This window comes from Cervus canadensis, chromosome 19 (assembly GCF_019320065.1).
Source record: "Cervus canadensis isolate Bull #8, Minnesota chromosome 19, ASM1932006v1, whole genome shotgun sequence".
Classification (NCBI taxonomy): domain Eukaryota; kingdom Metazoa; phylum Chordata; class Mammalia; order Artiodactyla; family Cervidae; genus Cervus; species Cervus canadensis.
In genome coordinates this window covers 38786239-38811760 of record NC_057404.1, presented here as the reverse complement: position 1 = coordinate 38811760, position 25522 = coordinate 38786239, and the positions used below count along the sequence as shown (strand labels likewise).

At 37.3% G+C, this 25522-nt stretch overlaps 1 protein-coding gene and 1 long non-coding RNA gene across 2 annotated transcripts; one reads left to right on the top strand and one right to left on the bottom strand.

The window, feature by feature from the left end:
* The first annotated feature begins 3872 nt into the window (after window positions 1–3872).
* Window positions 3873–16197, top strand: LOC122422266. Its single transcript, XR_006263758.1, has 3 exons — window positions 3873–5551; window positions 9732–9830; window positions 15267–16197. It is a non-coding gene; the product is annotated as an uncharacterized LOC122422266 (long non-coding RNA).
* C19H4orf17 (chromosome 19 C4orf17 homolog) lies at window positions 7314–25006 on the bottom strand. The gene is made up of 8 exons (XM_043438625.1): window positions 24788–25006; window positions 23156–23365; window positions 20773–20837; window positions 15249–15392; window positions 12576–12657; window positions 11062–11251; window positions 10008–10051; window positions 7314–7676 (listed from the first exon to the last, which is right to left on the bottom strand). Exons 1-8 carry the CDS (start codon window positions 24912–24914, stop codon window positions 7480–7482), a joined length of 1059 nt encoding a protein of 352 aa, XP_043294560.1. The 5' UTR covers window positions 24915–25006; the 3' UTR covers window positions 7314–7479.
* Window positions 25007–25522: the final 516 nt, after the last annotated feature.

The window sequence follows — 25522 nt, the reverse complement described above, 5'->3', positions numbered from 1 at the left end:
TTTTGACATTGCCTGCCCCCCAAAAGGAATAATGTATAACCCTTTGTTTTAGTCTTTGCTTTAAGGATTGTGAATTAGATAAGATTCTAAACATTCAGACTTTCTAAATTATTAGAATGAACATTTATCAAAGTACAGAAATCAGGGCTCCTTTAGGAAACATTGAAAAAACAGCACTAACATAAAACAGTGACGAATCAAGACAATATCTGTCTGTCCTATCACCAGTAAAGTCACTCAGGTTAGATTTTTAAAACTCAGAACCCAAACTTATGCTGTATTTAAGTAAGTTTACTCAGCAATGTTAAAAATAAAATAGAAGCGTATCAGGCTAATAATAAAAAGGAAGACAGAAGTCACAGTTATAACAACACTTTACAGTGAAACAAGGAAAAGAAAGGCATGTTGTAGTGTTCAAGAATGTAATCCTTAGTGAACATATCATAGTTATGAATATCTGTGCACCAGGTAGCATAATATTCAAATTCATTGAAAGAAAACTGAGAATTATATGAAATATTAAGAAATGCGGTACTATATGGAGAATTTAATTCATTCTTTTCAATACATGATAGCTCAGGTGGACAAAGGATACATTTATGGAAGATGTAAATGCTAGAATTAATAAGAGATATAATTGATATATATCCAGTTCTATAGGTGAAAAAAAGTTTTCCAGTGCATAAGGGACCTTCATAAAAGTATCTGTTAAATCACAAAGGAAAGTAATTTCAAAAGTAGAAATAATATAGGCAACTTCTCTAATGACAATAAAAGTAGAAAATAAACTTCTAGGACAAGAGGAAAGGCTTGCAACCTAGAACCATAAAAAACAATATTGGAGATAGTTTCTTATAACTTAATTATAAAATTCTAAACTACATTTACACATCATTTCAAAATACATGAATCACAGTGAACAAAATTACAAAGACCACAGAACTACATCATCTACCATAATAGTTAGAAAATAAGCATGAAGAGAAAAATTAGATGGGATATGTAAGATTTGAATAGCACAATTAACAAGCTTGGTTTAATGGATATACCTGTGTGTCTAACAACTTTAAAATTCACATTATTTTCAAGTCATATGGAACATTTATAAAATTGATCATATGCTAACCCTCAAAGCTACCCACAAGAAAATTATTGTGGATCATTTTTGCCTATCTTATCATTTGATCACAATGCAGTTAAATTATAAATCATTTTTAAAAATACAAGAAGTTTAAAAAGCGTATGTTTGGGAAATTTTTTTTGAAAAGGCTTATCAAAACAGCTTATGGGTTGCAGAAGAAAAAATTAGAAAATATTTAGAAGCAAATTTAATGAAACAATGTGTGTTTAAACTCGTGGAGTGTAGTAAAACAGTTTAGAGGAAAATTTATAGCCCACTGAATTAGAAAAAGAAGGACTAGCATTATTGAGCCATGCATTTAATTTAACAAGTTAAAAAAGAACAGAATAAAATTCAAAGTTGAAAGAGGGAAACAAGATAAATTCAGCATTAAAAGCAAAATAAACATACAGTTAAGAGGCTGAAGGCAACAATTCTTTGAAAAAAATAATAGTCTTTTAAAGAAGAAAACTTTAAGGAGACAAGACTATAGAAATGATGGAGATGTTAAATTGTAAACAAATGGGGATTATAAATTACTTTGTGTCAGTACATATGAAAGTTTATGTGAAATGACAAAGTTAAAATCACCAAAAAATATTTAGTTCCCCAAAGAATTTTATAATTCTAAGTAATTTGATTTAGTATTTTAAAAATCTAGGACCAAATGTTTTATGGGCATATCTGTGAGACATACCAAAAGCAAATACATATTTTACACAGACTCTTTGTAGAGAACTAAAAATGAGGAAACACTCATTTTGTGAAGTTTGTTAACTATGCTGTTCAGGTCATATATTTTCCACTGTAGGTTTTTGTTATGATAAACACATAACATTGAATTTACCTTCTGAACTATTTTTAAGTGTACGGTTTAGTGAGATTATGTAGAAAAACCCTAGTGAGCTTTTCGGCCAACCCAGTACAGTCACATTGTTGGGGAACAGCTTTCTAGAACATATTCGTCACGCAACACTGAAACTCTGTACTCATTAAACATAAAATTCCCTTCCTCCTTCCCACCAGTCCTTGGTAACTATCTTTCTATCATTTTGACTACTTTAGATACTTCATACGGTAGAGTCACACAATATTGTCCTTTTATGACTGGTTACTTCACTTAGCATAATGTCCTCAAGGTTCATGCAAGTTATAGTACATGACAGAATTTCTTTCTTAGGCTGCACAGTATTCCATTGTACTACATTTTCTTTATCATTCATCTGTTTGTGAATATTTGGATTGCTTCTACCTCTTGGCTATTTTGAATAATGCTGTGATGAACATGATTGTACATCTGTCTCTTTGAATCCTGCTTTCGTTTCTTTTCCATATATGCCCACAAATGGGATTAGTGAATTATATGTTAATTCCATTTTTTGAGGAATCTATACTGTTTTCCATGATACCATTTTACATTCCCATCAACAATGTATAAGCATTCCAACTTCTCTGCATCTCACCAAAACTTATTTTCTGTTCTTCTGATAGGGGCCATCCTGATGGGTATGAAGGGATATCTCATTGTGATCATCTCTAATGATTAGTGATGTTGAACATTTTTTCACATACTTACTGGCCATTTGTAAAATCTGATTTGGAGAAATGTCTAATCAAGTCCTTATTTTAAAATTGGTTTGTTTTCTATCATTGAGTTATAAAATTTCCTTACATTTTCTAGATATTAATCCCTTATCAAATATATGATTTGGAAATATTTTCTCCCATCCCATAGATTGCCCTTTCACTATGTTGTTTCTTGTGCATGGAATTCTAAAATTTGATGGAGTCCCATTTATCTTTAATTTTATTGCCTGTGTTTTAGGTATCATATCCAAGAAATCACTGCTGAATCGAATGTCCTAAAGTTTTTCCCCTGTTTTCTTCTAGGAGCTTAATAGTTTTAGGTCTTACATTTAGGTCTTTAATCAAATGAGTTAATTTTTTATAAAGTATAAGGTAACTTTATACCTTTGCATATGGTATCTGGTTTTCCCAGCATCATTTGTTGAAGAGACTGCCCTCTCTCCATTGTATAGTCTCAGCACCTTTGTTGAAAATCATTTGGCCATGTATGCAAGCATTTATTTCTGGGTCGTCTATTCTTTTCTGTTGGTCTGTATGCCTATCTTTATGCCAGTATTGCTCTGTGATATGTTTTGAAATTGAAGAGTCTGAGGCTTGCTGCCTTTTTTTTTTTTTTATTTTTTTAAGATTGTTCTGGTTATTCAGGGTCCTTTAAAATTCCATATGAATTTTACAATTTTTCTTCTATTTCTATAAGAAGTGTCATTGAGAGTTTGATAGAGATTGCACTGAATCGGTTCATCTCTTTGAGTAGTATGGACAGTTTAACATGATATTCTTTCAGTCAATGCATGTGGAATGTCTTTCCACTTTTTCCTTTCTTCTTTAATCTCTCCTAGCATTGTCTTTTAGCTTTCAGTGTGTAAGTCTTTCACCTCCTTGGTTAATTTTTTTCCTAAGTATTTTATCCTTTCTAAGGCTATAGGACATGGGATTTTTTTCCCTTAATTTTCTTTTTGATTTGGTCATTGTAGTGTATCAGAATGCAACTGATTCCTAAGTGTTGATTTTGAATCTTCAACTTTGCTGAATTTGTTAGTTCTAAAGGGGATTTTTTTGTATGTGGAATCTTTAAGGTTTTTTACATATAAGATCATATCATCTGCAAATAAATCATTTTAATTGTATTCTTCCCCTTATTCTTTTCCAATTTGTATACCTTTTATTTCTTGTCTGGATTGCTCTGGTTAGAATTTCCAGGACTGTTGAATAGAAGTAGTGAGAAGGGATATCTTTGCCTTGGTCCTGATCTTCAAGGAAAAGCTGTCAGCCTTTTGCTTTGTTGAATTCCATGTTAGCTATGGGCTTTTCACATATGGCTTCTGTTATGTTGAGGTAGCTTTCATTGAATTCCTTGCTTGTTGACTGTTTCGATCACGAAAAAGTGCTGAATTTTGTTAGATTTTTTCTGCATTGATTGAAATAATGGTGTGATTTTTGTCCTTGATTTTGTTAATGTGCTATATTACACTGATTCTCCAAAATACAGAAAATGTAAACTGACCATTTATCACAGAAGAAATAAAATTGTCAAAGGACTACCACTCCCAAGACACCAAACCTACATGGTCTGATAGGTGAATATTACTAAAGTGTGAAAGTATTACTCACTAAGTTGTGTCTGACTCTTCGTGACCCCATGGATTATAGCCCACCAGGCTGTTCTGTCCATGGAATTCTCCAGGCAAGAATACTGTAGTGGGTTGCCATTTCCTCTTCCAGAGGATCTTCCTGACCGAGGGATCAAACCCACATCTCCTACATTACAGGCAGATTCTTCACCCCCTGAGCCACCAGGGAAGCCTGAATTTTACTTAAGTTTGCAAGGAAAAGGAATCTACAATGCTATTGCAACCTCTCCCTGAAAGGAAAAAGAGAGAGCAAGCTTGGAAATGCATTTAATGAAGGAGCATAGTATAGTCTTCATACATATTAGTAGTGCTTAGTGGTTAAGCAAATAGATTTCAGCTACACTTTAAACCAGTCACTTTTGTGTCAGAGTTAACTGTCCACCACAGAATATAGTTGTAGTTGGAAATATGATTCCTGCTTAATAATTTTCTCAGCTTCCTTTCAGCTAGACTAATTCTCAACCATTGAAGGAGACTAGAAGTGACAATTCCCATTTCAAGACCAAGACTTGAAGCAGATGTCCCCTCCCTGTGGAAGCAGAATAATGTTCCCCCAAAGATCCTAATTCCTGGAATCTATGGTGTTACATGGTAAAGGGGAATTAAATTGCTAATCATTTGACCTTAAAATTGTTTTGGATAACCTGGATAGCAGACAGGCTCTGTCTAACAATAGGATCCTAACAGGGGTATGCTGAAGAGTCAGTATCAGTGACATGTTACAAGAAAGACTCAACCAGCCCCTGCTGGCTTTAAAGACAGAGGGAGTCATGAGCCAAGGAGTGTGGGTACCCACTAGAGGTTGGAAAAAGCAAGGAAACAGATTTCCCCCTAAAGCCTCCAAAAGAAGTGAAGCCCTGCCAACACCTTGGTTTTAGCCCAAGGAGATCTATTTTGGATCTCAACCCTGGAATTTTAAGAATTTAAATATGTGTTGGCTTAAACCAGTTAAGTTTGTGGTAATTTACTATAGCAGCTATCGGAAGTTAATACTTTCTTCCACTTTTACTTTTTCCTCTCTTCCCAGGAAGGTGAAGTTAACAGTGAAACCTCGATGATGGTAGAGCCACAAGATGGAAGGATCAAGGGCCTGTGAATCACCAAGTGAAGTCATCTATTGGTTGAAAACACACACCTCAGACACTTACGTGTGGAAAAAACCTCTGTTGTATTTGAATGATGACATTTGTTACAACTGTTCTGTCTCATTCCAGTGAGTACAACTCTCAAAATGAGGATATCAATAATAGCTACCTCAGTTACTGTGAAAATTAAATAAGTTACTATAAAGTATTTAGAATGATTCCTGACACACAGTAAGTGTGGTATGTGTCAGTATTAAGATTGTGTGCATGCACTCACACACACACAAAATTTTTAAGAATATATATATTTTTTAATATCACAGCAAACATTCTAAACAAAAGATTGGCTGATTGCTAGGTAGAATTCAGCAGTACACTGAAAGAAGAATATAGCATGGCCCTCAGTTCAGTCGCTCAGTCGTGTCTGACTCTTTGCGAGCCCATGAACCGCAGCATGCCAGGCCTCCCTGTCCATCACCAACTCCCAGAGTTCACCCAAATTCATGTCCACTGAGTCGGTGATTCCATCCAACCATCTCATCCTCTGTCGTCCCCTTCTCCTCCTGCCCTCAGTCTTTCCCAGCATCATGGTCTTTTCCAATGAGTCAACTCTTTGCAAGAGATGGCCAAAGTATTGGAGTTTCAGCTTCAACATCAGTCCTTCCAGTGAACACCCAGGACTGATCTCCTTTAGGATGGACTGGTTGGATCTCCTTGCAGTCCAAGGGACTCTCAAGAGTCTTCTCCAACACCACAGTTCAAAAGCATCAATTCTTTGGTGCTCAGCTTTGTTTATAGTCCAACTCTCACATCCGTATGTGACTACTGGAAAAACCATAACCTTGACTAGACAGACCTTTGTTGGCAAAGTAATGTCTCTGCTTTTTAATATGCTGTCTAGGTTGGTCATAACTTTCCTTCCAAGGAGTAAGCGTCTTTTAATTTCATGGCTGCAATCACCATCTGCACTGATTTTGGAGCCCCCAAAAATAAAGTCAGCCACTCTTTCCACTGTTGCCCCATCTATTTGCCATGAAGTGATGGGACCTGTGCCATGATCTTAGTTTTCTGAATGTTGAACTTTAAGCCAACTTTTTCACTCTTCTCTTTCACATTCATCAAGAGGCTCTTTAGTTATTCTTCACTTTCTGCCATAAGAGTGGTGTCATCTGCATATCTGAGGTTATTGATATTTCTCCCACTGATCTTGATTCCATTTTGTGCTTCCTCCAGCCCAGCATTTCTCATGACGTACTCTGCATATATATGTACTCATGCATATACAAGCAGGATGACAATATACAGCCTTGACGTACTCCTTTTCCTATCTGGAACCAGTCTGTTGTTCCATGTCCAGTTCTAACTGTTGCTTCCTGACCTGCATACAGATTTCTCAAGAGGCAGGTCAGCATGGCCCTAAAGTGGTTTATTTTAAAAATACCAAAAGTTCAATATTAGGAAATATGTTAATATCATTCACAATTAGCAGTGAATAGAAAGGAACTAGCAGCAGTAGTTCCTTTCTGACTCATAAGTTGGACTATTAGAAAAATGCTCACCTCCTCACAAAAAGAAAAATTGTTCCTAACTTATGACACTTGTTACAACTGTTTAACAAATGGTTTTTTCAATAGTCCTACATTATTGAACACAATACATTGCGAGAAGTAGCTCAGATGTTAAAATTTGTTTATTATTGTTGATTTTCTATCAGAGTTTGGAGTAGTCTTGAATTGAAATTGCCTAAATTCTGATTATGGATGAGTTTTCTAGTATCAGAGTCCAATGCTTACATACTAATATTAATAGTAGCCCCAGACTAGAAATGTAGTATATAAACAAACATTTCTTTTACACAAGGTACTAATTAACTACAAATAGAAATATTTCCATTAATATTTATTTAGTAGCTTTATATACAGTTGCTTTGAGATTTACGTGTACCACCATATAGAGGAGCTGTTGATTCCTCCATACCAAAAATGTGTTTTTCATAATTGATGTCCTAACAAAGTGAAACTTGTGTTTCTGAAAGGTTTAGCCCAGCATACCATTTCTACCTTTGGTATGTTACAGGATAAAATGCTCTTTGGGCAGAGAGATTATATCCTTGTTGTGTACTCCTTGCTGACACTGGCTTTGTTGATGTGCTTTCCTGAGTTTTAGGCCTGGGAAGAGATTTTGGCTTGCTGAAATATTCTGCAACAGGTATTTTCATCTGATTTCTTCTTATAAACAATGGAGGCTTGCCCTCTGAAATAGAAAAATCTCAGTAAGACCATATTTGAGACATCCAAATATAGTAGCTTCTGCCATGTCTTAGTAGCAAATGACATACAAAAAAAACTGTATGAAGTTTGGGTGATTCAGATACATCCAAAATTCATAAAATTATTTATTCTCATCTTTATTACCACCTGCTCATCTTTAATAAGCTATTTGTACTACAACATGCAGGATATGTTCTTTCATTCTTAGAATCAAACATTATTTTGGTAGGGGCCATTTAGAGCTGGTGATGGGCAAAGGATGGGACCAGTGACAGAGAGGTGAAGGATCTACAGTCCTGACAGATAAAAAAACAAAGCAGACAAGCAGGTCAAAACAACTGCACTGATAAGACCTTCCCAAGGCCTCCACTAGCTCCACCCAAGCAGAAAGGAGAGTCTGCGGAGACGCTGAATGCCAGATCGGGAAAGGAGGACGTCAAGGCTGTATATTGTCACCCTGCTTATTTAACTTATATGCAGTGTACATCATGAGAAATGCTGGACTGGATGAAGCACAACTGGAATCAAGATTGTTGGGAGAAACATCAATAACCTCAGATATGCAGATGACACCACCCTTATGGCAGACAGCGAAGAAGAATTAAAGAGCCTCTTGATGAAAGTGAAAGAGGAGAGTGAAAAAGTTGGGTTAAAACTCAACATTCAGAAAACTAAGATCATGGCATCTGGTCCCATCACTTCATGGCAAATAGATGGGGAAACAGTGGCTTTATTTTTGGGGGGCTCCAAAATCACTGCAGATAGTGACCGCAGCCATGAAATTAAAAGACACTTGCTCCTTGGAAGAAAAGCTGTGGCCAACCTAGACAGCATATTAAAAAGCAGAGACATTACTTTGCCAGCAAAGGTCTGTCTCGTCAAAGCTATGGTTTTTCCATAGTCATGTATGGGTGTGCGAGTTGGACTATAAAGAAAGCTGAGAGCTGAAGAATTGATGCTTTTGAACTGTGGTGTTGGAGAAGACTCTTGAGAGTCCCTTAGACAGCAAGGAGATCCAACCAGTCCATTCTAGAGGAAATCACTCCTGAATATTCATTGGAAATACTGAAGCTGAAACTCCAATACTTTGGCCACCTGATGTGAAGAATTGACTCATTTGAAAAGACCATGATGCTGGGAAAGATTGAAGGCGGGAGGAGAAAGGGACGACAGAGGATGAGATGGTTGGATGGCATCACCAACTCAAAGGACATGAGTTTGGGTAAATTCCGGGAGTTGGTGATGGACAGGGACGCCTGGCGTGCTGCAGTTCATGGGGTCACAAAGAGTCAGACACAACTGAGTGAACTGAATACCTACACCAAAGACTAAGGGGTATGATTTGGGGGTTTGCATATAAGTATCTAGACACGGTAAAATATATTTGAGACCTGCAGATAAGACATAAAATTGAATAATAGAAATCATCACTGTCAGGATTTTATGGTCCTAGGGAGTCAGATACAACAGACCATCCTTGGGGTGTCAGAGTAAGTGAATGTTTTCTAATTTCTAAACTATACTTATTATTGCCTCATATTAGCAAATAACACTTCTTTGGGGTTTGATTAACCCCAACAGAAACTGCTGGGGTCTAGAGTGACCTCATGGATCTCTTAATTCATTGCTGTATCATTGCTGGTGTAAGAGGGACTTGTAAGATAATTCGAGGCTTGTAGACGTGCTTCATAGTGGCTGCTCTGTAGTCATTGTTGCTATGTTTGTTTTAAAGCTAGGAGTTGGCTGAACCCACAGGGATATTTGGATTGGGCTGTTTTGGACCAAACCTAGGGCTTTCCACAATTCTTGATATGTCTTGGTCCCGATTGCAGGCTGGGGCTGGACTTCTGACAGGGACACAAAGCTGCTGCTCTGCTGCTACTGATTCAAGCTGTGTCTCAGGCATATGTTGTGGCTGATTGCCAAAATGTTACTGTTTTCTTGGACTGACTTTGTTTCAAGTGAAAATCATTTAGTTCAATGACAGTTAAGCTGTGAAAAACCCAAACTGATATCACCGTTCTTTTTTTTTTGTTAGGTCAGTGCAGGTCTCTGGTCACTGGATTGAAATGACCAAACCTAGCTTCTCCAGTAGTGTGATGAGGCACTTTGCCTTTCAAAACAAAGTCAAATACAGGTCAGTTTTACCTCTATGAGAAATTCAGCAGATGCTGTCCCTTAAGAGTAGCTGTAAATCACTATTGCATTATACTCCCTTTAAAACCATAGATCTGTAATACCTGTGTCTCCAACTAGTTAGATACTTACTGGTTTCCTTATATGAATTCAGTAATTATCACAAACTGTACTTAACCTTTCAGTACTTCCTTATTTTCTTCAGATCCTTGACTTGACACTCTAAATCAATTGGAGAAACAAAATGAAATTCACAGATACAAATATTTTCTATAGACTGAACCATCATCAACAAGTTAAGAAATGTATGTTTCTTAAATAAACATCTCTGTTTTTTGATGCAGATAGCATTAAATGTATTTTCTGATGAAAAATTCTTCTGACTTGGAGTAAACATATGAACAGTACATCAGATATTACTCACTAGGGTAGAGAAACAGACCCTATCTCCCAGTCTCAAATTGTATGGAAACTTCAAGGTGGCAACTGTTTGCAATGTAAAATTCTCCTCCATCTGAATGCTTTTTAAAGTGACATATTACTTGTTTTGAATATTTATTTTCTCCAAATTTAAGATTTACCCAACTGTTGCTAATTTTAAAGCAAAATGATTTTCTCTCCCAGCTTAAATAACATCTTACCACATTCTTTATGATGTTACACATAAATATGTATTTTCTTCTGTCATTAAAATTATAAGGCTTGAGAAAAGTTTCTGCTGAAATAATTCCTAATTCCCTTAATAGTTGTTTTTCCTTCTGATAGCCCCCCAGGCATATGTCAGGGAAAATTAGGTTAAGCAATTTGTTTTAATCTTGCATTGTTCTGGACAGAAAGAAAAAGTGATACCTATATAATATGCATTCTTGCAAAGTATACAATAACAGTGAAGTTTTGTTTTATTGCTTCTGTTTTTCAGTAAATTGAGAACCACTACATTTTCTTAGATTTCTGGGTGGTTCCTCTGAGTGGAAAGGGAACTTTTCTCAAAAACATAGGTTGTTGGGTAAGGAAGACATGGCCTCTGCCAGCATGCTCTAAATAGTAGAATTTAGAATGATTTCTTTCATTTTCATAAATGTAGTATGAGAAAACAAGTACATTGTTGTCATTTACTGAATAAGGAGGATACTTAAAATTTCAGCAATTTTAGTGTTTTGAAAGATAACCAAAAGGAAATTCAAAGTCTGTATGAACCACATGCCCCATAACTGGCCATCGGGCCTGATTACCTCCTCTGTTGATGTTCTTCCCTAGAACTTGTTGGCACCTTTGATTTTGCTGATGAATTTGAGGGTGACTTAACTTTGGGTGGCTTCCCAGTCTCTGCTGCTGGTTCAGCTGAGGTGTTTCTTCTGAGGCGAGTTAACAAGTTTATCTCAGCCAGTTCAGCATGAATCAAAGCTGAGACCCACTCCTTTTCTGATTTAAAAAAGAAAGGGGTCATGAAGGTTGTACTTATCACGTTGGCTAGAAACACAGGATTAGTTCTTTTACCCAGCACTCCAGTGTGAAAGGTAACCTGTTTTCTGGGTAGGCACCTTTGTGTGAGTTAAGGTTTGTATAGAAAAGGTGGTTCATATCAACCTAGTTTCTCTCCCCCTGTGATATTGCAGACTACTCAGAATAGTTAACTCATGGGGCTACTTGTCCCTGAGTGGCAGTGGAATAGATTTTAAATATTGAGTACAAAATCCAGCCTTACAGGCCACTACCAAATAAAAAAAAAGATACCTATAAAAAATACTAAGTACAGTATGAGCTCATGAAAATTAAAACTAATATTTAAATAATAGTTATAAGCATCTCTGAAAAGATACATATCAAAGCATTACTAAAGTGGTGTCTGTGATAATTTTATTTTTCTCTTTTTTGGTCTGGCTCACCTTTTTTTTTTTTTTTTTGCCCAACAGTAAGCACTCATTATTTGTGTAAATTTTTAAAAGTTATATTCTTAAAAAGGAAAAAAAAAAAGTAAAAACTCCTTACCCCCAAATACTTCTCAGTTGCCTGCCAAGTAATCTTGAATTCCTGAGGTAAAGTATTCCAAATGCTCCCCATTTAAATTCATTAATCTATCCCTAACACATGGGTATCTCCTAGCTCTGATTACTACAGTGATTTTCAAAGGGTGCTCCCCAGACCAGGCTTATCAGCATCACCTGGGAACTTGGTAGAAAACCCTATTCTCAGGCCCCACCCACCTCAGAAGTTTTGTCTCAGTCAGTCAGATGACCAGCTAGGTTTGAGGACAGCTGCTATGTGTTGTTTATGGTCATCCCACTTGGGGACTGGCATATATTTTTCATGGAACAGACCAGAAAGAGCCTAAAGGAGGCTGGGAGATGACTGACTTGATGGTTTTGATGAGGAACTGGCAGAGGTGTTAGAATCTGGAACTTGGAAGGCGGTGCTCTTGCCATCCACATCGAAGAGGGGAAACAGGCTGTGTTGAGGGCTCCCAGCAGGCCAGAGATATGCTCACGGAGAGCCTGGGTGCATGGGCTCGGGAGGAGAAGCACAAACCAGCTCTGGACACAAGTGTTTCACATCACCCACAGAAGTTCAGTTTGGGGCATGACCAGCTTGTGTGCCGTTGGATATACAGGACTCTGATACTGAACACTAGGGAAATAAAATTGCAGCATTGTCTCTGCAAATCCAAGGTAGAAAACTTCAGACATTGGCACATTTCCTAGTTTCTGGCCACAAACTGAGCTCAGTGTTCACAAATACGTAATCTCACCTTTTGAACTTGCATGAAGCAGCCACTGTAGAACTTCTGCCAGAGAATCAGTGTGTAAAATGTTACAGAGCTTTTCCAGAATCTGACAGAGAATATTAGGGTTACATAGTGAGCAAAGTTTATAGGGTTTCCTTTACTCTCTCCACAGTCTTGTCTTCCCAAATGTCACTCTGTACACAGTGTTCAAGACAACTGGGATTTTAACTTGGAAGCCAGATTTCAAATAGGAAAAAACATTTTCAGTACAAATATAGTTGACTCCTGAGCAAGGCAAGGTTAGTCTATTGCCAACCCTCTAGGCAGTCGAAAATCCAACTATAACTTAGAGTCAGCCCTCTGTATAGGTGGCTCCTCCATATTCTAAATTCCACATCCATGGATGCAACCAACCATGGATCATGTAGCACTGTTGTATTTACTACTGAAAAAAATCCATGTATAAGTGGACCCACGCAGTTCAAACTCATATTGTTCAAGGGTCAACTGCAACAGTTTAGGTTAAGCCATGCATGCAGTTTTCTCTTATTTTGTCTGTTCAGTACCAACATCTTATGGAGGAGCAATTCACTTTTCTTCTCTTTGGGAACTGATCCTTTCCTACTGCACCATGGGATTCTCTGGTCACAAAACTGTCCCATCCGTTTTGCTTCTCTCTGTAGTGAGTGAACCTAGCTGGATTCATCATTGTTCCTCAGGCCCCAGAACACAGTGATTGGCCCAATCGGGTAGGAATATGATTCTCTTTAGTCAATCAGAATCCTTCATTGACTTCTTTTTCATTTGGAAGCTAACTGCCGTGTTGGTGATAGATGAAATAAATTAATAAAAATGGACTATAATAAATATTAAAAGTCCAAAATATTAAGCACATGTAATGTTTCCAGATTTACCCCAAATTGTATCTGCTTTAGGAATTTAGACATACCTGAAATTTAAACCTGTCTCCTGCACTTAGTCCATCTGTGACCATAGACATACAATAGGTAATTTGAACCCCAAATACCTAAAACTGCACCCATCTTTTTCTTTATAAAACCTGCTCCAAACTTGCTGTCCATTCTGGTTCCCCATTTCAGTGGACAGCACCTGCATACATTGAATGTATGTCCAAGCAAGACCCTGGGATTCACCCTAGATGACTCCCTTGTCCTTTTCTATGTCATACTGCCAAACAAGGTCAGTAAATTCTTTCTTGTAAATGTCTCAAATCTCCATTTCTCTTTATCCCCATAGCCTTGCTTGACACAGTGTAAACCATCATCAATTCTCGCTTGAGCATATTTTTTCCTAGACTTTCTGCCTGAAAACTTTTATTAAAATACTATTAATTCAACAGATATCAATATTTGTGTCTGTCATTGATTTAGGTGCTGGAGATACAGAATTTAAAGGGCAGAAAAATCCGCTGTCTTGTATTCAGCTTTGTTTATTAAGATTCCTGTCCTTGATGCCTTATCCTAGAAGAAAACAAGTTAAATTTGTTTTTAATTTCATGACAAATCAATGGAAATGGCAAAAGGAGAAGAGTAGGCCTATGGTATTCTCCAGGCCACTCTGCCTCTTACAGTTTTGTCATCAATATAGTGATTGCACGTCACCCCTGACTTCTTCTAACTTATAGGTCATTTACTGATCAGCTCTGAAAGAATGTAATTAATCATTTCAGTGAAAGAAAATAGAAGATGTCTTCCTCCGAACCCTGCTTTCTCTTCATTTTTATTCTGGAAAGCAATTACAATAAGTGGTGATAAATAAAGTGGGCGAGTTTGATCTACTGAAATTTGATTTTGGGATTTAAGAGTGTAGATCTAGAGTAGCCACAACTGTGGGCCAGAGCCCCCTATTCTTTTTCTAAGGTGTGACCTTTCTGGTGTCTCAGCTGTATCCTTGGTGTGTTCAGCAAGGTGTCTCCACTCTGCTGCTGCGGCTAAGTCACATCAGTCGTGTCCGACTCTGTGCGACCCCATAGACAGCAGCCCACCAGGCTCCCCTGTCCCTGGGATTCTCCAGGCAAGAACACTGGAGTGGGTTGCCATTTCCTTCTCCAGTGCATGAAAGTGAAAAGTGAAAGTGAAGGCACTCAGTTGTATCCAACTCTTAGCGACCCCATGGACTGCAGCCCACCAGGCTCCTCCATCCGTGGGATTTTCCAGGCGAGAGTATTGGAGTGGGGTGCCATTGCCTTCTCCGCTCTCCACTCTAGCAGATCACAGCTCCAGTAACTTTAAGCAGCATGCTCCCTCCCATTAGCTCTCTTCTGCCAGGTCTCAAGCTCCCATCCTGTACAGGTGCAGTCTGTATTGGGCTAAAGACTCAGGCAATCTTGTACAGATTTCTGAAGCTCATTCTCTGCACAAATACTTCTTCAGTATCTTAATTTGCAAATTCCAGCCACTTCAGCATCCCCAAACTCTAAACTCTCTTTTCTCTACCTAGTGAAGCTCTTACTCCCTTTTTGGCCTCCACTTCTCTGTGCCGTGATTTAGGAATGTGTCCCAGGAAAAAATCTGCAAGTGAAAAACAAGAGCAGGCCTTGGATTTCAGGCTGAGTAGTTTTAACTCAATTCAGTTGTCAATGGGAACCCATTAAAGTTTTAAGGATGCTAGTGATGTCATTTTTTTTGTATATTCATGCTGTTCCCATGTTATGGATTTAAAAAAACTTCCTCTTACTTTGATTTCCTGATCCAGATAGTTTGGTATGCAGATGGTGTTCTCTTTGATGGCAGTCTTGGTACTTGTCACCTCTGAAGAAGAAGAACTAGCAGTAGAGCATGCCTTTGGAGTCGATGGTGGATTTTTTACCTTTGTTTCATCCTATATCAAAGGTATAATATAATCAATATGCATTTGCATCCACTTATATTTTCTATGAAAATTGAATGTAAAATGAATGAGAAATGTTGTAACTGAGACACATACATAAAAGTAAGAGGTTAGTTTTAATCCTCCTTTAAAAAGCTCATTATCAAATATTTACATTTGAAGATGGAACAAATTAGTGATATGTTATTTACTTTTTATACAACGATTTTAAACTTTTGGTTTAAAAGATAATTCTGTAATGTTTAATGTGAAACCATCATTTATCTTGCTGCTTCTGGTAACAACCAACTCTTGACACAGATTTTTCTCTTGAGATTTTTCTTTTATGACTGGAGAAAGTCAGCCAAGAGTTTTTATGCTATCTGTGAAGAAACTACATGGTGTGAACCACTGCTTCCTGGCTCTGCTAAATGACAGCCGAGAGCTAGAGAATTAGAGGAGTAAACTCAGTTACTTCCCTTGGTTAGTTGGAAAAGGACATAGAAAGGCTATTTTTTTGTTCTGGGAGGTGAATATACTGTTTACAGGTTTTTTTTTTTTTTTTTAAACTGTATTGTCTATTCCAAGAAAGGCTTTTTAATCTTCAGAAGTGAGCGACACATAAAGGTACACAGAAGCTGGTAGCTGAATGTGTCAGCCAAGGACTGTAATGATTACAACCTCTAGAACAGTATTCAGTTGTTGATGTTTAATGAAAATAAGGGCTTCCCAGGTGGCTCACTGGCAAAGAATCCGTCTGCCGAGCAGGAGACATGGGTTTGATCCCTGAGTTTGGAAGATCCCCTGGAGAAGGAAATGGCAACCCATTCTAGTATTCTTGGCTGGGAAATCCCATGGACAGAGGAACCTGGTGGGCTACAGTCCATGGGGTCACAAAAGAGTTGGACATGATTGAGCAAGTAAACAACAACACAAGAGAAAATAAAGCTGTATTGTATATACATATTGTATATGCACTCTTCTGTTAAGGTTTATTATGCAGACTTCTTGTTTAGGGGAGTAGCAACATATATATATATATGTGTGTGTATATACACACACACATTTACATAATGTATATATATGTGTGTTTATGTTCAACCATGCCACGGAATACAGCTAAAATGGTAGGTTAAAATATTTTTTAAGTTTAAACTGTTGAGGCATGAATAACTTAGGAATTAGTGGGTCAAAAAATAAAATAGAAATAAGACACTTGAGGTGTAGGGTGTACAGTAGCCATTTTTTCCCTGAGATCATTGTCTTACTCCAGAAAATGAAAACTTTCCTTTTGACAGTCTTAAAATTCCTGAAAGACAGGACCCAAATAAAGGCCAACAAAGGTATTTCTAGGTCAAGATGACCTAGAAATGCAAAGTCCTTGAAGAAATATAGCCTTAGATCAAGGCTTGAACTTGGGCAAATTGGTCGAGGCTGGTAGGGCCCCAGGGTTCCTACAGAAGCAAACACCAATTCTTTGGAAGAAAGTGCATTTATCATGATCTTCAGATTTCTACAAATGAGCTTTCATACGTAATGTCTAACAATTAAATCATGAGTCATAGAATAAATTATAATGTGAATTAGAAAAAGGACTTGTCATTAAGATGGCTCCTTCTTACAAAAACACCAGAATCACAACTAACTGCTGAACAACCATCAAAAAAGAAAAAAACAAAAAAAATGTAGGGTGTACCAAAAAAGATACCCTATACGCAAAGACAAAGAAGAAACCACAACAAGACGGTAGGAGGGACACGTGCGGTAAAATCAAATCTCATATCCACAAGGTGGATGATCCACAAACTGGAAAATAATTCTACCACAGAAGTTCTCCCACAGGAGTGAAAGTCCTGAGCCCCACGTCAGGGTTCCCAGCCTGGGGGTCTGGCAACAGGAGGAGAAGGCTCCAGAGAATCTGGCTTGGAAGGCCAGTGGTATTTGATTGCAAAAATTCCACAGGACTGGGGGAAACAGAAAATCTACTCTTGGAGGGTGCATACAAGGTCTAGTGTGCACCAGGACCCAGGGAAAAAAGCAATAACTGATAGAAAAAGGAGATAACCTAGAAGGATGGGATTGTGGGGTGGGGGGGGGGTGGGGTGGGCGGGGAGGGGCTTGATGGGAGGGAAGGTTAAGAGGGTGAGGATAGTATACTTATAGCTGATTCATGTTGTTTTACAGCAGAAACTAACATTTTAAAGGAATTATACTGCAATTAAAAAGTAAATTTAAAAAATAAAAACCATAACGTGATAGGAAAAAGCAAATCAGTAAGGTTATCGAAGACTTGAGTGGCATTATTAACCAACTTGACCTAATTGATATTTATATAACACTCTCCCAAGAACCAGCAGAGTGAACATTCTTTTTATAGACATATGGAAAATTTATCAAGGTTGGGCATATTCTGGACCATATAACATCTGAATGAATAAAAAGTTTCAAAGTAAAGGATGTTCTCTGACCGTAATGGAGTTAAATTGGAAATCACATAAAGATAACTTTAAAATCCCCAAATATTTGTAAATTAACATAATTTTAAGTAACCTATGAGTCAAGAGGTTTAAAAGAAATTAGGTAGTATGTTGAGCAGAATGAAAAGGAAAACTCAGCAAGTAAAATTTGGAGGATGCAGCCAACACAGTTTGTAGAAAAATTATAGTAATATATGCCTATGTTAGAAAGGGAAAAGGTCTCAATTCAACACATAAGTTTTCATCTTATATAAAGACATGAACCAAACTCCATGAATCAAGAAACCTTTAACTAGAAACATCAGGAAAAAAAAGACAAGTTCTGTACCGATATCAAGAATGAGAGACAGAACATCTGCAGATTATATAACAATTTAAAGGGTATTTTATGAATGACTTCTTATCAGTAAATTCAACAACTTAGATGAAATGGACAAATTTTTTGAAAAACATAACCAAAACCTTGATTTAAAGAAAACTCCAGGTTCAGATGGCTTCACTGAAGAATTCTACTAAACTTTTAAATAAAAAATTATACTAATTATACATAAAATTTCCTAGATTATTGAAAAGGAGTTTCCAGCTGATTTTATGACGCCATTTACCAAAACCAGGAAAGACATTCATTACCAGTAAACTACAAATATCCCCTATGAACATAAACACAAAAATGCTAAACACTGTTTTATGAAATTAAATATATAAAAATAATACATCATCATCAACTGGAGTTTTCTCCCAGCAGCGCAGTCTAGTTTAACGTTTGGTTAACCAATGCAATTCATCATTAACAGACTGAAAAAGAAAAATCACATGATTGTTTCAAATAGATGCTGAGAAAGCATTTGGCAAAATCCTACCCCCATTTCTGATAAAAAACTCTCAGAACACCAGAAATAGAAGCTTCTTCAGCCATGTAAAGGGCACCTCTGGATAAAGTAAACTAATAGCACAATGGTAAAAGTCTGAATGCTTCCCGCCTGTGATTAGGTACAAGGCAAGAATGTCTGCCGTCCTCACTTTAATTCAGCACTGTACTAGAGGTTAGCCGTTGCAGTAAGGCACAAGAAACAGATAAACAGCATGTGAATTTGAAACTACAGGAGAAAAAATTTTAATTTAGGATTTATAAAAATTGTACATTTTGATTCTTCAAAAGACACTATCACCCCCCCCCAAAAAAAATAGTAAGCCTCAATTGGAAGAAAGCATTTGCAAAATGTATGTGTGACAAAAGAATTGTATCTAGAATATATAACAAGTGTTTAAAACTTCATGATAAAGAGACCAACACCCCAATTGAAAAAACTGACAAAATATTTGAACATATACTTTACATAAAAAAAATATGGATAGCAAGTAAGAACATGAAAACATGTCATTGGACAATTGTAAAGTAAGACTGTAGTGAGATACCATTGCACACCTACTAGATCGGCCAAAATTAAAAATATTGGTCATACTAAGTTTTAACAGGATATGCAGGAAAGGAAACCATTATATATAACAGGTGAGAATATAAAATCCTACAACCACTTTGGAAACTTCGGCAGTTTCTTAAAAATTTAAACATACATTTGCAATAAGACCCGGCCTCCGTGGTGGGTTCAGATAATAAAGAACCTGCCTGCAATGCAGGAGACCCAGGTTTGATCCCTGGGTTGGGAGGATCCCCTGGAGGAGGAAATGGCAATCCACTCCAGTATTCTTGCCTGGAGAATCCTGTGGACAGAGGAGCCTGGCGGGCTACAGTCCATGGGGTTGCAAAGAGTCAGACATGACTGAGTGACTAACACATACACTACTGTAAGACCCAGTCAATTCCACTCCTACTTATGTACCCGAGAAAAGAAAATATATATCCATATAAAGATTTGTACACAAACGTTCATCTCAGTGTCAGGGAACATTTAACAGGAGGATTCCTGCATGGTGTTTTCTATTTCTCATGAATCCTCTGCTTCTTATCAGTTCCTATTCCGGGAATGAGTAGAGCTGCATGCGGCTCCCAGGACTGAGATCATGAGAAATGGTATCTGCTTGGATTCCTTTCAGTAACTCCCTTCAGTGACTCTTTTCTGCAACCTTGTATGTATTAGACTATCCATATTGTGACTATTGATAAAATTTCATCCTGTGTAATAGCTGAGTAATCATCTTACTAAAGATATATAAGCCTGCATTTCTGCTAATAAAGCACCCTTGCTCCATCAGAGCTTGGGTCCCTGTGTCTTTCTTTCTTTCTCTCTCTCTCTTTCTCCCTCCCTCCGGCTCTCTCTTTCACTTTCTTATGGTGGACTCCTGACCACCAGGTCCCGGTCCATTAAAGGACTGCAACATATTAGCTTTGTTAAAAACTGGAAACAATGTAAGTCCATCAACAGGTGAACATATAAACAAATTGTGAGATACCAATATAATTGAATACTACTCAGCAATAAAAAAAGGAATGATACACATAACAAGATGAATGAGTCTTAAACATGCTGAGTTAAACCAGATTTTTTAAAAGATCACTGTAAATTTCATTTATCTAAAATCCTAAAAAATGCATGGTAATCTTTAGTGACAGCAAATAAATGTTTGCCTGTGGGAGGGCCAGGGTCATGAGAAAACTTTGGGGAGTTTTTATTCTCTTGATTTCAGTCTGTGAATATATATGTCAAAATTCATCAAACTGAACTCTCTAAAAATGTGCATTTTATATCATGTTAATTATACTTAAAAGCTGTAGAAAAAAATATTGTGAAAAACTTTTCCAGAAAGATATGTGAAGAAAAGGAGAGGAAATGATAGAAGTCAAAACCAAACAGGGGCAAAAACCACTACAATATTGTAAAGTAATTAGCCTCCAACTAATAAAAATAAATGGAAAAAAAACCCAAATAGATATCTATAAATAGTTGTTTCTTTACCTTTTTAATTACTAAGGGATTATCACTGGAAGTTTTGAAGCACTCCTTGACTTTTCGACAGGGCTCTGAAATGACAGGAAAAATATATTTATTTAGATCAAACTGAAAAATAATTTCTACCACATGATACATACATCACTTGCTGAAATGGATAAGAGTACATCGGAATTTCAGTTAAAGTCAACTCAGGGATCTGTTTATAAATACTAGAAAACCTGCAGGTAGAATTGTACTTTAACAGCATAATAAAAGCGTATTTATAAAGCTAACTCTATGCCCAGGAAGAAGCGATAAATACTACAAGAACTTCCTTGATCCCGGTAAACTGGTTCTTAAAAAGTATGTATTTCAGTATAAGACATGTTTTCTTTGTATTCTGTCCATATGACTGTCACTTTCTCTAGCTAAAGAGATTACATGTGTACTCTTTGCCCTGTAGACAGAAAGAGATGTGTGTTGAGTTATAATTACATTCTTTGTTCTAGTACTTCATCTGTCTTGCAACCCTGCCAATTTCACATAGCCATCTAATTAAATTACCCTTAATTACACTTAAATATTTGCTTAATTTCCCTTTGCATTCATTTAAAGATACATTCTGTGTGATGCTGGTTTTTTTTTTTCCCCACCACAGCCATAGTTAACAAAACAATTTTTTAAAAGCTGAAAAGATTTTGTGCATATACACAGTAGTAACTGAATTCATTAGTTCTAGCTGAGGAAAGTTTTTTTAAGTATAAAGGTACCTTTCTCCAAGTAGTGAGAAGGAAGTTATGGTTAGTGATTCTGCTTAGTGTCCACTTGTAGGAAACAGAAACCTCTCATCTATTTTAAGCAAAAATGTAAATAATACATAGAATTTAGCTGTTTGTAATATCATTAGAAGAGTTGGAGCAGTGAACAATTTTTATATAGATTTTTTCTTAATTGGTGGAAAATTGCTTTACAACATTGTGTTGGTTTCTGCTGCACAACAATGAATTGTCATATATGTATATAAATTATTACATATGTAAAAATTGTATATAGCCCCTTTTATATAAATACATACATCCCCTGTATAGTCACAACAGCATGAATCGTCATATTTATATATATACATTATTATATATATAAATTATTATATATATGTATGCCCCCTTCCTGTTGAGTCTCCCTCCCCTCCCCACGCCCCACCCCTCCAGGTCATCACAAAGCACCAGGCCGGGCTCCCTGTGTTATATAGCAACTTCTTACGGTCTATTTTACACATGCGTGTATATATGTCAGTGCTAGGAGAGAATAGACTTATGGACACAGCGGGGCAAGGTGAGAGTGAACTCTGTCTTGACCTTCACAAATCACTTCAAGAACAACACCGTGCACCTGTCCCTACTCATCAAGGGACTCTTGCAAAAGTAATCTGTAGGTTTCTAGGTTCTACAGTACAAGAAGGGACACTAGAAAGACGGTGGAATAAGTGGGTTTTAATTCTTCATTGCTGGTGAAAAGGATGAAATGAGTTAACTCATGTGAAGACTCTAGAATGGAATCTATTCCTCTTACTGTTATCTTTTAGAAGATATATGTGTTTTACCACATTATACCAAAATAATTTTCATGTGCCCTGAAAGTGTTAGTAATAGTTTGTAATTATAAAGGGCAGAGGGAAAAGTACCGGATATAATTTCTACCATCTAGAACTCCTTGTACAACATAACGATTTGATCTATGTATATTGTAAAATGATTATCAATCAGTTTAGTTGACATCCATCACCAATAGTTGCATATTTTTTCTTGCAATGAGAAATTTTAATATCTACTGTTAACTTTAAAATATATGATATAGTATTACTAACTATAGTCATCATGCTGTACTTTTGAGTAATCATTTTAAATTTAACTTAATAAGCATTAATTAATTGAATTAAATGTTTGCTAAAGATCAGGTCCTGTCGCAGGGCCTGGGAGAACAGTAAAACTGGGCCGTGACTTTAAGGAGGTGACTGTCCAGTGAGGAAAATGTAAACAGGACATTCCATCCTTACTGCATTTCCCTGACTCAGCTTTGGTCTGGAGTAGTTTCTCTACCAATGTTGGCTAACATTCGTTTTTGGTCTCTCCTAGCTACTTTCGTAGGGCTTAGAGGTTAGAACCATGCCAAATTTGGCTTGGGCACAATTAACAATAATGATAATTTTAAATCATATTTATTAACAGTATTGAACTGAATTGAGATGAGGTGAGTGGAAATTTTTATAATGAATAACTATTTCACAGTGGGAAAATTTCATGACTATTTAAAAATGACTGCAGCTATGTGAGCAATTATATAGATATTTTCCCTCCTGATAGTTGGCAGGAAGCCTCAGGAAAGATTTCATGAGCTGAGAGGGACTCACCAGAATGAGGCCGTGGGGGCACTCTGACCCCGCTAAGGGCTGGCGAGACTCCTCTGACGGGGCTCTGCGTGGCCACAGCACTGGGTGGGGAGCTGCATCTGCCGTATGGTATCTCATCTTTCTGTGAGTGGTGGGACTGGCCAACACCCCACAATGTTCTGAATGAGTTCTCATCATCGTTCACATTACAGATTGGAATGTTATTCAAACCTAGGTGAGTACGGATGAGAAAAACAAACCACCAGATTAGGTTTTTGGCAGGTTTTCTTTGAATACTCAGCAGTTTTCCAACCAGATATTATAAAATGTATGTAAAGATGTCAGACTTCAGATTTTATGAACCAGTGCTGGGTGGACAGTCTTTAAAAGTCAGTGTAGCAAATTATGTTTGCTTAAATGTCCTTCTTAAAATGTCCTGCCATCTTGTTAGCTTTGAGAACCAAGGCCCACATCTTTGATCTTTGGTCTGGGAGTTAAGTGGAGTAGATTTGCTGCTAATCCCAGACAGATCTCTCATTTCCCATGTCTTAATAATGACTAAGAGGGACTATGTTAGCACTCTTCAGGAATATCAGATTTAGATTTTTGAAAGCATCCAGAATGTCTCGATGTAACAAGGCCCCATAAAAGACGTACAGTGGCTCTTCAGTGCTGGCAGAAGAGAAAGAGTCATTCAAGTGAGGAACAGGGTAAGTTGTACGGGAAGGAAGGAAGGGAAACCTAGTTAAAAGGAACCTCCTTCCTCAGAGCCTTCTGGGTTCGTTCATTCTCCTATAATAGCTATTTGCTTTTCGCTCAAATATTGGATTATATCCAGGCCCTTTTCTTAGTATCAGTGCTGTGTTATATAAAACTGGGCAGCTGAGGAAGCATACGTGTGCAGGACACAGCTCTGTTAATAAGTGAATTGTGAGAGACAGTAATAGATGACTGCTTTGTTTCCCAAGAAATTGCACAAGAAGCTTTTGGATAATGTTTTGCAGTGGGAATTAGTAACTTTGACTAGGATTATGGTACAGACTAAAAAGAAAATGGCCAAGGATTTACCTGTGAAGGGATTCCAACATTTACTGCAGAATTAAAAAAAAAGAAAGAAAGAAAAAGAAACTACAGGAATAGGGGAAAAATTTTAGGAGTATATGGTGTGACCGAAACTAAATTTTCAAATGAGAAAGGAAGAAAGAGAAGGATGATGAGAGGAAGGAAAGGCGGAAAGGGAGGAAGAGGAGAAAGAAGAGAAAGGACTGAGAGAGAATGAGAGTGAGTGACATGCATGGTTCTCCAGGCTGGTATTTAACATGTTAGCACGACTGTACAGGTTGTTTAAAAATCGAGATACTTTCATACCACTGGGTCAGTTGCTGCCCTGAGCTTCCTGAGTGGCCCCTGCGGCACCTCTCCAGGTCCCTTTCCTATCAGTCAAGTAAAGCCAGGGGTGAGTGCCTGCACAGGGTTGTCTGCAGGCCTCTTCTGCCCTCGCTCCGGCGCTGGCATCTGGTCCCAACAGTCCGCGCCCGTGCCTCACCAGTGGTTCAGTATTTTGAATAACACCCCCGTGTTTACCCACTAGAATCATCAAGTAGTCCGAATATAGAGGAGAGAGACACATTCTAGGACTCTGAATTACCTCACCTTTGATGTGGCAGACCCTTCTGGGATGAGGAGTGTGCCTGACTAGAAAACAGCTTCCATTTCTAGCTGAAATATGGCTTCCTTTGCTCTCAAACTGAGGGGCAGACATCGGGGATTTGAGGCTCATGTTCACGAAGTGTTGGTTTCCTCCTCTCTGCTGTTGCCACAAAAGGTCTTGGAGTGTACCTTGTTAACCTCACTTCCAGAGGTGCTCAGACCCTGAAATCATAGCATGACAATCGTTCAGACAAGGGGTTCTAGACATTTTCTTGCACATCAAACGTTTCACCATCACCTTTGTTTGCCCTGAGTTGTCTCTCATGTCAGAGACAACAAATAAGTAATTAGAATGTTATTTGTTAAAGTGAGGCTAATTTTACTTTAAGACCAAGTTTTTGTAAACATTAAAATCAAGATAGACATAAGCAGAACAGGTAAAAATTTTTCCCTGGAAAAATCAAAGCATTTGTGAGAAACTTAAAACATTTCCAACATAAAATATATGACATGGTTATCAATCAATTTTGATATAATAAAATGTTAACTTTAAAATACAACACCCACAAATGTGCTTTACATTCAGTTTACTGTAAATGAGGACTTTTCATATTGTACTCTTAAGAAAACCAGCATCTTAAATTTTTATCTTCTGAGAGGATGGTAAAACTTGAAGGAGAAAAAAAATTCAGTAGCAAAAGAATGATATTACATCTACAGATAATAAATTGGAGAGCT

Bases quoted from the DNA above. Each gene is read 5' to 3' on its own strand.
- C19H4orf17 (XM_043438625.1), bottom strand. From the start codon at position 24,914: ATGAGCCTCAAATCCCCGATGTCTGCCCCTCAGTTTGAGAGCAAAGGA. The intron at 10,052-11,061 runs GTAATCAGGCCC...CAATTGATTTAG, and splicing joins GAAGAACATCAACAGAGGAG to AGTGTCAAGTCAAGGATCTG. The intron at 7,677-10,007 runs GTTAAGTACAGT...TTTCTATTTCAG, and splicing joins AAATAAGGAAGTACTGAAAG to AGGGCAAGCCTCCATTGTTT.